At 33.4% G+C, this 15,334-nt stretch overlaps 2 protein-coding genes, 1 long non-coding RNA gene, 4 other non-coding genes and 2 pseudogenes across 8 annotated transcripts; 3 read left to right on the top strand and 6 right to left on the bottom strand.

The window, feature by feature from the left end:
• Positions 1-6,369: 6,369 nt before the first annotated feature.
• LOC104773219 (B-box domain protein 30 pseudogene) lies at positions 6,370-6,879 on the top strand (annotated as a pseudogene).
• Positions 6,880-7,309: 430 nt separating this feature from the next.
• Positions 7,310-8,639, top strand: LOC104773229 (uncharacterized; annotated as a pseudogene). Its single transcript, XR_015572866.1, has one exon. The product of XR_015572866.1 is annotated as an uncharacterized LOC104773229 (transcript).
• Positions 8,640-8,687: 48 nt separating this feature from the next.
• Positions 8,688-10,493, bottom strand: LOC104773218 (putative zinc finger protein CONSTANS-LIKE 11). The gene is made up of 4 exons (XM_019242609.2): positions 10,407-10,493; positions 9,752-10,272; positions 9,265-9,650; positions 8,688-9,131 (listed from the first exon to the last, which is right to left on the bottom strand). Exons 2-4 carry the CDS (start codon positions 10,238-10,240, stop codon positions 9,011-9,013), a joined length of 996 nt encoding a protein of 331 aa, XP_019098154.2. The 5' UTR covers positions 10,241-10,272; positions 10,407-10,493; the 3' UTR covers positions 8,688-9,010.
• Positions 10,494-11,221: 728 nt separating this feature from the next.
• On the bottom strand, positions 11,222-12,823 carry LOC104773217 (uncharacterized). The gene is made up of 3 exons (XR_015570958.1): positions 12,179-12,823; positions 12,031-12,072; positions 11,222-11,840 (listed from the first exon to the last, which is right to left on the bottom strand). It is a non-coding gene; the product is annotated as an uncharacterized LOC104773217 (long non-coding RNA).
• Positions 11,937-12,063, bottom strand: LOC147934071 (small nucleolar RNA snoR80). The gene has a single exon (XR_015573477.1). It is a non-coding gene; the product is annotated as a small nucleolar RNA snoR80 (small nucleolar RNA).
• Positions 12,136-12,233, bottom strand: LOC147934070 (small nucleolar RNA Z152/R70/R12). The gene has a single exon (XR_015573493.1). It is a non-coding gene; the product is annotated as a small nucleolar RNA Z152/R70/R12 (small nucleolar RNA).
• Positions 12,297-12,387, bottom strand: LOC147934069 (small nucleolar RNA R11/Z151). The gene has a single exon (XR_015573516.1). It is a non-coding gene; the product is annotated as a small nucleolar RNA R11/Z151 (small nucleolar RNA).
• Positions 12,516-12,619, bottom strand: LOC147934068 (small nucleolar RNA Z157/R69/R10). The gene has a single exon (XR_015573486.1). It is a non-coding gene; the product is annotated as a small nucleolar RNA Z157/R69/R10 (small nucleolar RNA).
• Positions 12,824-12,972: 149 nt separating the features above from the next.
• LOC104773216 (UDP-glycosyltransferase 71B5-like) lies at positions 12,973-14,982 on the top strand. Its single transcript, XM_087471634.1, has 2 exons — positions 12,973-13,285; positions 13,537-14,982. Exons 1-2 carry the CDS (start codon positions 12,987-12,989, stop codon positions 14,714-14,716), a joined length of 1,479 nt encoding a protein of 492 aa, XP_087327760.1. The 5' UTR covers positions 12,973-12,986; the 3' UTR covers positions 14,717-14,982.
• The last annotated feature ends 352 nt before the right edge of the window (positions 14,983-15,334 follow it).

Here is a 15,334-nt window from a genome sequence, read left to right as displayed (position 1 = left end):
CCGTCACATTCAGTGAATGGTGGTCATTTGAGTTTGCAGGTCGGGTATTTCAGATCCGGCTCTAATTCTCGGACCTTCTAGATGATGTTGAAGGTCAGGACTTAGGAGTTGTCTATTTGAGAAGAGAAACGTTGCTTCACTTAACAATTTCGTTTCTCTCCCTTGTTTTTTTTTTTTTTTTTTTGTTAACCATTGGACCACAACTCGCTGGTTTATTAGTCAAATTCCTACATTCATAGGAGCCGGGACTCGATCCTGGGTGTGATGGTGCCTTCTACAAATGGACTTATCTTCTGCCACTGCACTAAGGTCACTTCATCCCTTGTTCTTTATTTTTTTTTTTTTTTTCATTATTATATGTATTTTTCTAAAGAATCCTTTAAATTAGCATCTCTCAATAAAGATGGTTATTATTGATAAAAAATCATTAATATATAAAAATAATTAAAATAATATTTTTTTCTTTTTATTAAAGAAACTTGACCACGTTCCTTTAGTAACGATGCTCTTAACTTACGGAAAAAAACCCAAACATATATCATTTGATTACTATTTTTTCAAAAATACCTCATTTTTTTTTTCAAATTTTAATCAGCGGTACATCGCATAACTATATTTTTAAAGTAAATGTTATTTATTTAAAAAAATTAACTAATATATATAAATAATAGTTTGTATATTTTAAATATATATCCCTTATACTGTATTTATATATTATTTAGCTTATAATTACTATGTTTGAGGTTTACCGGTTTAAAATATAAGAACTACTACTGTACACTACCAGACAATTTTTTAAAGTAAAAGATTTAAAATTTAAATTGTGTTTGTTTATTAATTTTGTTTTGTGTTGTGAGATTATATTATTATATTTTAATTTTAAATTGCTAAATTTAGGATATAACATGTGGTATATAGTATTACAAATTGTTTTTTACGTAATCTTAATTTAATAAACTCAATTACGTATGCCTATTATTCTAATGTTGATTGTGTTAACAAAATAATGAACTAACCCTTATTTTAACAGTTAATGATAATTTAAAATTTATGATTTAAGATTTTAATTTCACACTTCATATATTTCAGCACCATATATATAACCAGTTTAAAGAGACACACCCGACTACAATGTTTCGTTCAAATAAACAACCATATGCTAAAAGGTAAACAGAAACATCATATCACAACAATTAAGCATAAAACATGCATTCTCCAAATTCTTATGCGTACATGTCTTCTTGTTTCACTAGGAATTAAAGAAAAAAAATCTAGCTGAATGATGATTTGTAAGCTAAACAATCTAGTAACAAAAAAATGCAAAAGTTAGGTATGCTTATGATATAGAGAAACGTTTATCGACTTTGGTGAGTTTAGATGATGCTGGTGTGGTGAAGAGTATTTATAGAGTTTTGAGAATACTATAGGATTTTGGGTGGGTGAGTACCGAAAATCTTGCTGATCAAGTATACAATATCTTTACAGTCTTTTAATTTTGGAATTGTTAACGTATGATTCAGAATTAAATAAGCTATGAAATATGCATTTTTTCTTTTTTCCATTTTTTGAAGATAAAACGGAGGAATACATATTGTGACGTAAAGGTTTGTGTGTGATTTACAAATATCATTATTGTTAGCATTAAATATTGTAATGAATTAAGGAGATATTTTTAGGAATTTGCCAAAATCAATATTTAATGAGATATGGTAATCCGCAATTGATTGATTAACGAGATATTTTAGATATTTTTTCTTAGACCAAAATCTTGGTTTTAAATTTTATTTTATAAATTATAAGCTTAATATATTAAATGTCAATAGCATTCCTTGTAAATATGTTCCAATTTTAAGTTTTTTTTCAAAAAATATACTTGGAAAATGTATTTATAGATACCCTAAAAAATTTTGATTATAAAATATCCAAAATTTCATTGCTGATAACTTTCTCTCCAACATTACTAGACAAGCCATAGGCATGTAATTATATGGAAAAGCTAACGGCGACGGTTATCAAAGGCAATGACATATGTTTTTTCTTTTGTCAAACGGTAATGGCATATGTATGAAGAACTAGATTTTAACCTGCGGTACACTGCGGAATAGTTTTTTGTTAAAAAAAATAAAATTTCAATTTATTTTTGTTTGTAATATGTAGTTTGTTTTGTTTAGAGTTTGAGATTGTATTTATATTGTTAATTATCATAACAAAGAATAAGTAATTTATAAGCTATTGTCTCATTAAGTCACAATTTTGCTAATGCTTTTTAATTATGTTACACAATATTAGTTAAAACTTAAAAATCAGTTTGATTTGATATGTGAAATAGATTCACAATGTTGACCAAAGAATAAAATGAGGTTTTAACCCGTATTTTAGTACCAAGTCAATGATATTTAAATTTCTAATAATTTTATTTCAAACATGTTCTGTTTATAACCTATTTGGCCATATAACCACATTCTATAAAATTTAAACTTTTTATAAGTTTACATATTCATAATATTTTAAAGTTCTTATTAAGTTGATATCAATAATAATATTTAAAAATGTAAAAGTTTAAATTTTTTTATATTTGATACATAATTAAGCTAAAAACAGTTCAACTAAATAACCGAACTAAACCAATTGACAACCAAATAGACTCAAGTATAATATAATAGAAATAAAATTATATTATATAGGAACGGAAAACCACATCTTATTCCACATACAAAAATAATCTTTATATTTTTGGTAAATAAATTAATTTTGGTTTAATGTAATTTATAACTAAATAAATTATTTTTTTACCTAGTATATATCCAATCTTCAAACACACATTAAAATTATGTATTACTTTGTTCATAATATATATAAAATGTTTATAAGATTAGTTTGAAAATAATATGGAAACCAAAGTTTTCAGCTCAAAGAAGTGGTGCCTTTTTGTCCTCATCAATCCCTCTGCAATTTGTAGATTCCAAAAATCTCAATTACTTTCCTCTTCATCAATATCCAATCTTCCTCTTCCATGCTAAACTTTGATTGTAGTTTCATTTGAATCTAATATGAAACCAAGTAACTTTACTCAACCGATTGTCCTCGACTCTCTTTAATTTCTGTCGTTTGCTATTATTGCATAGGGGAACTCAAAATCAGTCAGTGAGATGAAGAGGCAGACCTTCACGGTCACCAAACCTCCTCCGTCATTCAACATTTGTTATTTCTCTCCACTTTCATCACCGAAGATGCATTTGAGTCATCTAATGCTCGAGGAGCCAAAACCTAGACTAACAATATCTCACCCGAGTATAAGAAATAATAGTAAACCTTTTTATCGGCCAAAACTTATAGTATACGTAAGTTGGTAGGGTTTTACAATTAAGATTCACATATATATCTTGATGAGGAAGTTTAGAAGATCTTTCACACGATATTGAAATGTAAAAAACTTTTATAATAGGTGAATAAGTGATTATGCTTTTATTAAGATCATTTTTGATTAGCGTATCGGTACATTTTCTGTTTTTGGCAAATCTAAGATATTAACTTACCTTATATTTAAGACACTTTTAACGATTATAAATCATTTAATCAATTATCTTCAATGCTAGTTTTAAATTGTAGTATCGTATAATAGATTTTGATTTGCCAAATTTTTAGTTATTATTTTTCTTTGCAGTTTTCTAAGGATTAAATTTGTAAATAATCATAAGTATAAGGGTTAAATCCAAAATGTACTTAAAAAATGTATATATAGATATCATAAAACTGCTTGAAGAATTTCATTGCTTCAAATCTTTGTAATTTGGTTCAAATGACTATAGTTTTGCATCATTTATGTAAGCCACTCAAGTGCTGATGCAAATATATGCATTGGCTGAAATAAATATTTGTAGTGGTGTCTAATCAATATTAATATGTATTAGTTACAAAAATGATAGGTTTATATTATTTGTAAAAAAACAATGATGTAAAGTTTGCACCAGTTTATTAATATTACTTTTAATATTGCATCAATTATCTAATTAATGTAAATTCATATTTGTATCACAATGATGTAAATTAATATATATATATATATCAATATTTAATGAAGCGATATCTAGTAATCAATATCAACATTAATTGTTGTAATTGATGTAAATTAGATATTTTGAATCAACTAGTAATAATTTATACTAGATTTTAATCTGCTAGTACGCAGACATATAATTTTTATTATAATTAATATTTTATATTATAATATTTGTTAAATATTGGATGTTTTGCAAAGAGGAATAACTAAATATTTGGTCGTTGTGCAGTTAAATGTTTATATTCATTTTTTCACTCGTAATACACTTCATGACCATTTGTTTGTTATATTTAGTTTGTTTTGTTTAGTGTTTGAGATTCAAATGCATAATAAGTAATTTATACGCTGTGATTAAGTCACACTGTTCCTAATGATTTAATTATTTTACACATTCTTAGTTAAGTTAACTTGATTTTATATGTCAAATACTCTAATATTAGTAGTTTTGACAAATAATAAAATAAGAATTTAACCCGTGTTAGCACAAATTTAATAATATTTTATTAATTCCAAAAACATGTCCTTTTTATAAATCATCCACATTATAACCACATTATATAGTATTTTAAAATTTTTAATTTTACATATTCGTAATATTTTAATATTTATTAAGTTTATATCTGTTAATTATAATATTTAAATAAATGTCAATCGAAGTTCTTCTTACGTTAAGAATCAAAGCTCACAAGTTTTAGAAAACAAAATGGGAATCAAATTTTGTTGTTTGTTTGTACATGATTCGGAGATAGATGATGTTCAAAACACAATAGAAAGTGTGGTTAAATATATCATATTTTATGTTTCTATATTGATTTATGTTATTTTTTAATTTGGAATGAAATGTAAATTATTTAGGAAACAAAATCTGAAGTAATGTTATTTTTGGAAATCTTTTAAGGATTAATTTTGTAAATAAGCAAAACTAAAAGGGTAAAACCCAAAATGTACTTCAAAAATGTATATATAGATAAGCAAAAATCAACTAGTAATAATTTGTTGACACAAAGTAATTGATGCAAGACATCTTTTTGTATAGTTCAATTGTTCTATATATGTGCAGAATAGCTAATATCAAAGGAATCAGTCGTACACTTGTGTAATATCACAATCTTGTCAAATATATATATATATATATATATATATATATATATATATATATATATTGTCAGTATTTAATATATTTTAAAAAATCATTCTTAAAAAAAATTTTCTTATTGAAATTTAGTTTTTATTCGCTTATTATTTTATATACTTTCATATATATTTGCATCATCTTAATGCAAATACTTGTTATATACAATATTGTCACAAATATGGTAAAATATAAAAGCAATACGATAAGGAGAATAGAACTTGATCACATTCTCTTGACTATTTGTTTCCGATTTTAAACATTTGATTCATCCCTCAATGTTGGGGATTTAATATATCCTACTTGGACAACATAACAGTTTTGAGTACTGATGAAATTTAGACTCATTATGCTTTTGAGGAAAATTAACAAATGTTTTATGTCAATTTTTTTAAACGGTTAACAATTAACATTTGTTACGCTATTAAAGTCAAGTTCATGATATTTTGAAGAAGAAAATTGACCAACATTTTTTATCGAATAAAATTAAACAAATATTCACAGAACTGAAAATGGAATTTAATTACATTAATCATTTTTAATAGAAAAAAAAAACTAGTTAAAAAAAATCATGAACTATGTTACTATGCATTGCAAATATACACAGAACTGAAGTACTTAACCAGTCACCAACTCACCATATAGGCAAAATGATCCGAGGAAATCCAATTACGCAGTTGTAAAGACTGTCACTCTCAATCTATTTCTTAAATGGTCACATAGTTCCACATTTTTTTAATGTTATGTTGTAATCAGTGGGTTATTGATTCTCTAACCACTCTTTTCGGTCATGAATTCTCAAGACTAAACGACCAACTAGTTAAGAGAATGAGTGGCACCCCCTGTCACCCAAATAACATAAAAAAAATATTGTATGGTTTAAAAACAATATGTGTTGTTTAATCATTAATGAAATTCTATAGACCACGAAAATACAATGATTCGTTCTAGAAGGTGTGACTGTGATTTGAGATCCAAAGAGTCAACCACTGGAAACTTGTGTATCTAAACATGAGGACGAGAGATCGTCTGGTGGATGGAAAAATAACTAAAATGATTGACAATATAATATTGGTCCTCTAGAAACAAATTACATCAAATCAATAGGTCAAATCTATGCCACCTGTATAACATGTTTAATGACATAATCCAGAATATCCATTTTCTTTAAATAACAATCATTCCTATAAACCTCTAAACCTTCAAGACTTCATCAACACAAGAGACACAAAGAGAAAGAGAGAGTAAAAGATGTGCAAAGGAGTTGAGAAAGAAGAAGAGAGAAGAAGCGACGACGGAGGATGCCGGAGACACTGCTCGGATAGTCCCAATGCTCAGGTGAGATGTGAGCTTTGCGACGAGAACGCAGCCGTGTATTGTGAGGCAGACGCGGCTTTTCTTTGTAGGAATTGTGATACATGGGTCCATTCTGCTAATTTTCTTGCTCGAAGACATCTCCGGAGCGTGATCTGCTCGACCTGCCGGAAGTTAACTCGTCGTTTCCTTGTCGGAGATAATTTTAATGTCGTTTTACCGGAACTAAGGACAATGGCACGAGGTGAAGAAGATAGTACTGATCACAAAGTCCCCTTTGCTTTTCTCTAATTTTTTTTGTTCTCTAGTAATTGAGATTAAATCTTGACAGGGTTTATGTAATAACTTTTTTTTAAAAGAAATTGTTGGGAAATTACATTCTTAAGGTTTAAAAGTTAAGAAATTGCTCAATCATTCTTAATCAATTTCTAAGTTTGTTTTTTGGTTGCATCACCACTTTCTCGAAAGAACTTGCTTTAGCTAGTCATAAAACACATAGAAAAAGTTAAGACAAATATAGTAACAATGATGCGGTCCCAATAGTAAGCTTTAAAAAATCAAGAATCTATGGCTAACATAATCTGCCTTTATTCTTTGGCTTTATTTTTCTTAAATAAGAAAACAATAAAACGTTACAGGTTACATTCAAGTGAAATGGAAAAGTAGAGAGAATGGTCCAAAACACAAAGAAGACACAATTTTTTCTATTATTAACATTTAATTGAGATTAAAGAACTGTATGTAAGAACTAGTCAATGACTCTTGTAAAAACTAATTTTTTTTATTTTGTTTTATTGGTTTTCCTCTCGCCATAGGCGATTTCTCCAAACCACCGTTTCACAGCAAAACCCTCCTTCTCCACTTTTTCTGCCCGGCGTCGGCTTCTCCGGCGTCGGCCATCGTTGTTTTCTTTATACAGTTGCTTTAACATCTCCTAATTACCGCACAGTTTTAAAATTTCAGTAACTAAAACTGGCAAATCAATATTATCAAACCCACGCAACTTGCCTCTTCACGACAATGGTGTTTCATGGACTGAGTCCGTCATTTCCAAATCAGACTATGGTCACTCCATCAGATCGATCCTTGATTTGGATTATCTATCAAATCGTTGAGATTTCACTAATCAATATGAGGGATTCATCTCATCTCCATTGTCGCTCCTTTCACATAGTGTCGATTCGAAGGAATTGTGATGTCTTTCTTTGTAGAAAGTTTTTTTCCGGTGTGCTCGATCACTGCCGGTGGAATTTCCGGGTTTCAACCGGTGAATGTTCTCTTACCCAAAGGTATGGAGTTTTGACATGGGTTTTTGATCCTGGAATCAAAGGAGGAATCAGTCTGCTTGATGAAATCAGAATCCAAAATAGATGTGGGTATGTCCCTCACACTGAGTTGGGATTAATTATCCTTATATGTGTAAGATTTGGGGATGTGTACTCTTGTGATAGATGTGTTAATGTTTTTCTTGTGACGTTAACATTGTCTTATGATGGTGATGTTTTCCCGTTACCTTGGCTGGAATATTTTATTTTGTTGATTGATTACATGGGATGTGGAGTGTATCGTTCTAAAATGAAGGCGATGATTTTCTATGATGATGATGGTGATAACTTTCCCCGGTTGAAAGCCTTTCTTTTACTAGAACTGGTTCGTTGGTTTATTCAATTGCTATGTCCTTCGTATTATCCAAAACAAGACACGAGCGTGATGGGAAGGAAAATGGTGGTGAGTGACTATGATGATGATGATTTCTCTTTCCCTTGGTCGGGAATTTCTACTTCTTTGAGAAGAAAAATCATGGTCAATAATCAGCAACGATGCGTTAGGCATTTCAAGCATATCGTTTTGAGTTTCAGAATACAAGATTCAGAATCACTCCAAGCAACTCTTCAGTTTTTTCTTTTAACAAAAGTAATGTGAAAAGCATTTTGGAGTTTCATCTATAAGATGATAGCCAATTACGAGTATGCGAAGGGGACGTAACAGATTTTTATCTGTTAGCCTGTAATGCTTTATTGTAAAGCAGGATCACTTCCACTCTTTTATCGAAATTGTGTTCAATTTCCTATATTTGCGTCAATGGTTGTGTATGAGTGATTCATGTATCATGTAAAACTCTTTATGATATAATATATTTGATTTGTCGAAAAAAAAAAAAAAAAAAAGTCAATGACTCTTGTTTGGTTTCTTGATACTTTTGTTTGGTTTCTTGATTCGGTCTGATCGTTCTCGTCGCTGTGACCGGTAGGTTCTTTGGTCGCATAGAAAACAGAGGAAACTCCCTAGTAAAATATAAACTTTGAGGAATTTTTTTTTTGTCTCCATTTGGTATCACCATTTGTGGTGATTTCAGGGTTTTATAGTTTGATCTTGTAGTTTCTTCTCAATACGAGAATTTTTTTTTCTGTGTTACTTATCCAGCAAGAAACTGTTATTAATCTCTTGGGTGGAGTGAGATTTTTTCTTTACTTGACACTTCTTCGAAGCGAAGCATCACCAGATCACATCACCATTGATGCATCATACTCAAAATTTTCTCCAGCTTTCACAAATCTTCCTTTCACCCGCTTTCTAGTATCGGCTCTCGCTTTGCGTGATGCATATCGTATTTGCTTCCCAAACCTACCAAAACAAAAAAACGTACCACAAAATATCAAAATTTATCTTCAGAGATTATGTTTCAAAAGCATGACCCTGACTCCTATTCTGTTATATATGCCGAAGCATGAACCTTGACTCTGTTTCTGATACTTACATGCGCCTTGACTTCTTTTGTTTGTATCTCTTTTTAGCCTCGTCCCTTGATTTTGGATTATAAGTAACTTCAACATTGGATTCCCATGGAGAATCTCCGATCAGAAACCCTGGCGAAATCCCGCAATCTTGATAATCAGTGGGGCTGCTTTCTCCTGTGATGTTGGTCATCGAAAGCGACATGCTCGGAACAACATTCCCGCCGGATAAAGCAGGAAGAAAAAGAGGAAAGAGGCCAGTTTTATTATCTTCCTTATATGAACCCTCGTACTTGTAACACTTGGTTTGATCAGGTGATGAACATCCAATAATATCATTGCTTGCGTTAAAATTCAAGGGTGCATCATCTAAGTTAATCCCTTCGCATAGATCTAAACCAGAACATTCCTGCATAATAGATGGAATATACATAAACAACATGAAAAAAAAAAGTTGTGTTCTTTTGTCATAATTTAACGTTTTGACAGATTACTTTAGCAAGACGTTACCTCCTCCTCTATCACTTTAGGAAGACTAGATTCCATGAAAAAGATAGAAGAATGGTCTTTGAGATTCTGAGTCTGTGTAGGAGTAGATAAACCATCCCAATCGACTAACTCATTTATTTTGATGCTATCATCAAATGGAGAAACCCAATTCGAGGCCGTAGGTTCTATAACCGAAGACCAGATCTTGGTGAAATCTGATGGAGAAGGACAACCAGAGTAAGGGTTGAGATTCTGAAGTCTGTGTCCTAAACAATTGCAGTTACTTGCGGTCCAATGACATCCTTGGCAAAGAGAAACCTTCTCGTTCGGACAATGGATTACCGTGGGCTGCAAGAAACATTTCTCGCGGAGCAAAGATCGCGTGTGTCTTTGAAACAGAGGATTCGCTGAGTGTACATTAACGTCACAGTTTATGCAAAGTTTAGCCGAATCGGATTTGCAGTAGATTAATGCTTTTTCGGTTCCACAATAGTCACATTGAGCCTCCATATTTCTTCTAAGACAGACACACCCTAAAACTCCTGCAGCATAGAGAGATCATTAGATAAACACAGATGATTTAGATCGTAACACTGTAGAAACATTTTTGGTTCATGTTTTTTTTTTTTTTCGTGTGCGTGTGAGATTCAATGGAGGTTAGAAGAGAAGCACTCACTAGAAAATAAACGTGTAAAAATAGTATGTGAGTTAGGGTTCAAAGATAGAAGCGTTACAAGGGTGTGTGAGTGAGTTGAGTCCAGTGGCAAGGAGATGAGAAAGAACAGAGAAGAAAGGTTTTGCTCTGTTTTTATTCTGTTTGGTGTCCAACACGTGGGGGTATCTATGGCACGTGTGAATCTCTTGTCGTTAGATACTTTTCTGTCCTAATGTGGTTGACCGTACAGTTCGGAGTTATGGTTTGATTCTTTAGTTACTTTGTGTGGCTCTCATTTTAGAACACGTTTTCATTTCGCCGAGGCATAAATATCTCAGTTGTTCAAAATATCCGAGAAACAAGACTAGTTCGAAGCAAAGCTATTCCGCGTGCTCGTTTAACGTGGGTTAGGACTAATGAGTTTGCAGCATACCATACCAGAGACGTTTGTTTTAACCGGTGGGTTATGGTTAGTGTACTATCCAATTTTCTCATGACCTATGTAAAAGACAGAGCATTGTTGATGAGATGCTTAGAGGAATATACACTTTACGTGATTGAGAAAGCCAGCAATGTCCAAACAAGTAGTTGATTTCCATTTGTGTCCACTTCTAAACCAATCCCGAACCATGTTCATCACTAAACTACCAGATTGTTTAAGAACCTCTTAACTTATGAGATTAGATAAGAGTGCATTGTTAAGACTACAGCTCGATTTATACTGGGAAGAGGGTCAATAGTGTAGCTACGTGTGCTAACTGTTTAAACTTTAAATTCCTTCGAGACGAAACTATGAAATTAAAGGAATTAGCAAGGCCATGATTAGACAGTACTTGTTGAATGAAGTAGTAACTCGCATTGAATTCCATTAATGCTTTTGCATCATTAAAGCGTTATATATAAGTGCAAGAGAGACAACTTCGACGAAAGATTCTCTAAAAACAATGGTCTCTCTCATCGATCTCAGGTCTATTTTGGTCACCACAACTATGTTATATCCCGCAATGTTGTTCAACCAGAAGGATAACATCTTTTGAACTCTTGAACTAGCACATGCCTTTGGCTGCAAGTAGCCATATGACAATTGACTGTCAGTAGAAGCTATTCAATAATTCAGCAGAGTAAAAAAACTGATACTAGCCCTGTTCTTTTTCAAGTCGCTGGAGGAGTGACTGCGACAGAAAAATAAACAAGGAAAATCGTCATTGTTATGAAGAAGCATCGCTGCCGTTGTAAACAAGAGTCGCTGTGTTGTTGAAATGAGATGTCGCAACAGTCGCTGGAAAATCCGGCGATTCTTCTCTCTCCCCCGCGACACTTTTTCTCTCTCTAATAAACACGTCCGCGTCATCACCTTGCCACTGCCGTTGTCGTTTTGATTTTTGATATTGTTGTCGTTTTAACGTGTCGCAGTCGCTGATCCAGCAACACGAAAAAGAACAGGGCCACTACCATCTGCCCACAATCAAATTACTCATTTTTATGATTTAATAACGCATCCCCTTCCGGGATAAACAAAAAGGGAAAACAAAGTCCAATGTGACTGATATAAAATATACGAGGCATTTCCAGGATCAAAAAGCAGAGGAAAAGGCAAGATGATCAGGATATACCACAACAACTATAGCGTCACAAGCCATTATACCTGAAGGAATTGTATTTATCCCTCAGAATTGGTAATGGACGCCTTAAAACCAAACCCAACAAACAAAAAAACTTTCATCAATTAGGAAAAACCAAAATTAAGGAAAATGCTCAGTGGAAGGAGAAGTCGTTTAATTAGGAGAGCTCACGGTATAACCCACTGCTCTTCTCACACTCTTCGTGCTTTTCTCTCATCATTGCATCACCATCAAAACAATCATATCAACAATCCAACCAAACCAAAACAAAAACATGGTAAGAAATACAAAGCCTCAGTGTGTGTAACAAATTCAGATCACAGATTCAAAGAACCTCACTGAAATCCGCTAAGATAATTGTTTTTTATCATCATAAGCTTTTTCATACCCCAAACAAAAACATGAATAAACACATCCAATCCAATCCATAAACCTTCAAAACAGAACTGTATTCAATAATGGATTTAAAAAAAAAAAGACAAGATACTGGAATGAAAGAAGGGGGTTTGATAATATTCAGACAGCCAAGGGTTAATCTTCAACTACTGGGAGAAGAATCCCAGATCTGAAACTCTAGTCCATAAAATACACTTTTGTCATCACCATATCATCCTTACACCTTTCCCACACCCATTCAAAAACATCACTAACCTCTTTCAATAAACCCTAAAAACCAAACAACTACAGCAAACAGACAAAGAGAAATGAGAGAAAGATCCTATGAATTGATGAAGACGATCGTCACTAAAAACCATATAAATACACAACACAGAAACACAAAAAAGAAACTCATCTGAAGATTAGGGTTTTACTTCCGGCGGCTACCCTACCAATACCATAATCTATTTTAAGGTTTTCTTGGCCCAATATAATTAATGGGCCAGACTACGTGACCCAACAAACAACTTCCATTTTATTATATAAAACCCACTACCTTTTGTCAAATTGTACCTATCAACGAAGATTCCAAAAAACAGTAATGACAAAGATCGAGCTTGTGTTCATACCTTCACCAGGTATCGGCCACCTCCGGCCAACCGTAAAGCTAGCTAAGCAACTCATCAGTAGAGACGATCGTCTCTCAATCACCTTCATCATCATCCCTCCTAGAAACGACGTCGGCGATGTAACCACTTATATCGCATCACTCACTTTAAAGTCTCAAGATCGTCTCCGTTACGAAGCTATCTCCGTCGTTAAACAACCACCGAACGCTGATCTAGAGCCATCTCAGGTCTACATCGAGAGACAAAAGTCTCAAGTGAGAGATGCAGTTAGGTGATGAACCTCGAAGAAGAAAAACAAAAAGGAGAGAAGAGATTTTTTTTTTTTTTTTCCGTAAAAGAAAAGCTTTAGAGACCGTAAGGCTCTGATACCATATAGAGTTTGTAGAAGTGATATCTTATTACATTGAGAGGATCTGTATTTATACAAGGGATAGGAGCTAGAGTATCACATTACAATGAATGCTAATATATACGACTATCTATAATTACAACCTTAACTGACTCAATCATATCGTAAATCAGATCATCAATCATTGATATGATTGATATCAAGATATCCTCAATAACGAGCATTCAAGATCCAACAAGAAAGCTGGCAGGGTTCGTGGTGGACATGTTCTGTTCCTCGATGATCGATGTAGCCGACGGATTCGGAGTTCCGTGTTACATGATCTACACATCAAACGCTACGTTTCTTGGAATCACTCTTCACGTTCAGGAAATGTACGATGAGAAGAAGTATGACGTCAGTGATTTGGATGAGTCCGTGGACGAGTTGGTGTTTCCGTGTCTGACTCGTCCTTATCCTGTGAAGTGTCTCCCTCATATCATCAGTTCAAAGGAGTTGTTACCTTTTTTTTTAGCTCTTGCTAGATCATTTCGGAAAATGAAGGGTATTTTGGTAAATACTGTTGCTGAGCTGGAACCTCACGCTTTGAAAATGTTCGAAGGTGGTGATGGTGATCTTCCTCACGTTTATCCAGTTGGACCAGTGTTGGATCTTGAAAACGGTTCTGTCGATGAGGACGAGAAGGGATCGGAGATTTTGAGTTGGCTTGATGAGCAACAGGATAAGTCTGTTGTGTTTCTCTGTTTTGGGAGCATGGGAGGTTTCACTGAGGAACAAACTAGAGAGGTAGCTGTAGCACTAGACCGAAGCGGTCATAGGTTTCTTTGGTCACTCCGTCGTACGTCTCCGAATATAAGGACGGACCGTCCCGGAGATTTCACTGATTTGGAGGAGGTTCTTCCGGAGGGGTTCTTGAACCGGACGTCGGATAGAGGGAAAGTGATCGGATGGGCACCACAAGCGGCAGTGCTAGCGAAACCGGCGATAGGAGGATTCGTCACTCACTGCGGGTGGAACTCTATGCTTGAGAGCTTGTGGTTCGGTGTTCCGATGGTGACGTGGCCGCTTTACGCGGAACAGAAGGTGAACGCGTTCGAGATGGTGGAAGAGCTGGGACTCGCGGTGGAGACACGGAAGTGCATTAGAGGAGATTTGTTGATGGTCAGTGAGATGGAGACGGTTACGGCGGAGGATATAGAGAGAGCGACCAGGTGTGTGATGGAGCAGGACAGTGATGTCAGGAAAAGAGTGACGGAGATGGCTGAGAAGTGTCGTGTTGCGTTAATGGACGGTGGATCTTCGCATTTGGCTTTGCAAAAGTTTATTCAAGACGTTACCAGAAATGTTGCTTAATTTGGGTTAGGGACGTATGAGATACGGTGACTCAGTTCCAACTTCCAAGTGTTATTATGTATTTGTTTGCTATTGCTATGTTTTTGTTTGTGTTTTTTTTTTTTGGGGGAATTTGTATAGCCTAGCTACTGTGTTTTAATTACGTTGTTATCGTTATGTGTTATGTTTTTTCTGTCTTGAATTTGTAGACGCAACTGTGTTTATGTAATAATGTACCTTTACTAGTACAAAGAGAAAATCTGAGCTAGTAGACGTGTGTTTTTAGATTTTAGTCTGTTTTGGAGAAACTTATCGACATCCGTTGGCCAATTCTCATATAGTCGTCGTTGATTCTTTTGAATTCGGATTGGCTAGAATTTAGAAGTTAACTCTCTCTTTTTTTTTGGTTATTTGTTTTTGTATCCTAATTCCTACAAAGCGTTGTTTGGTCTATGACTATCCTATATTCTCAAGCATAAAGACGAAAACTAAAAAGACTCAGAAATATTCAGTTTCCTATTTTAAGTGTTCCAAATTACATCATAATGTACTTTCTAATTTTCACATAATCTGAAAAAAATTTAAGAATATGTCTTTTAACATTCTTATAGAATACATTTTCTAATTTATTCTAATTTA

The sequence above is a fragment of the Camelina sativa genome, chromosome 11 (genome assembly GCF_030686135.1).
Source record: "Camelina sativa cultivar CO46 ecotype springtype chromosome 11, ASM3068613v1".
Classification (NCBI taxonomy): domain Eukaryota; kingdom Viridiplantae; phylum Streptophyta; class Magnoliopsida; order Brassicales; family Brassicaceae; genus Camelina; species Camelina sativa.
Note: the sequence above shows the minus strand (reverse complement) of the source record. Positions and strands in the feature narration are given on the sequence as shown.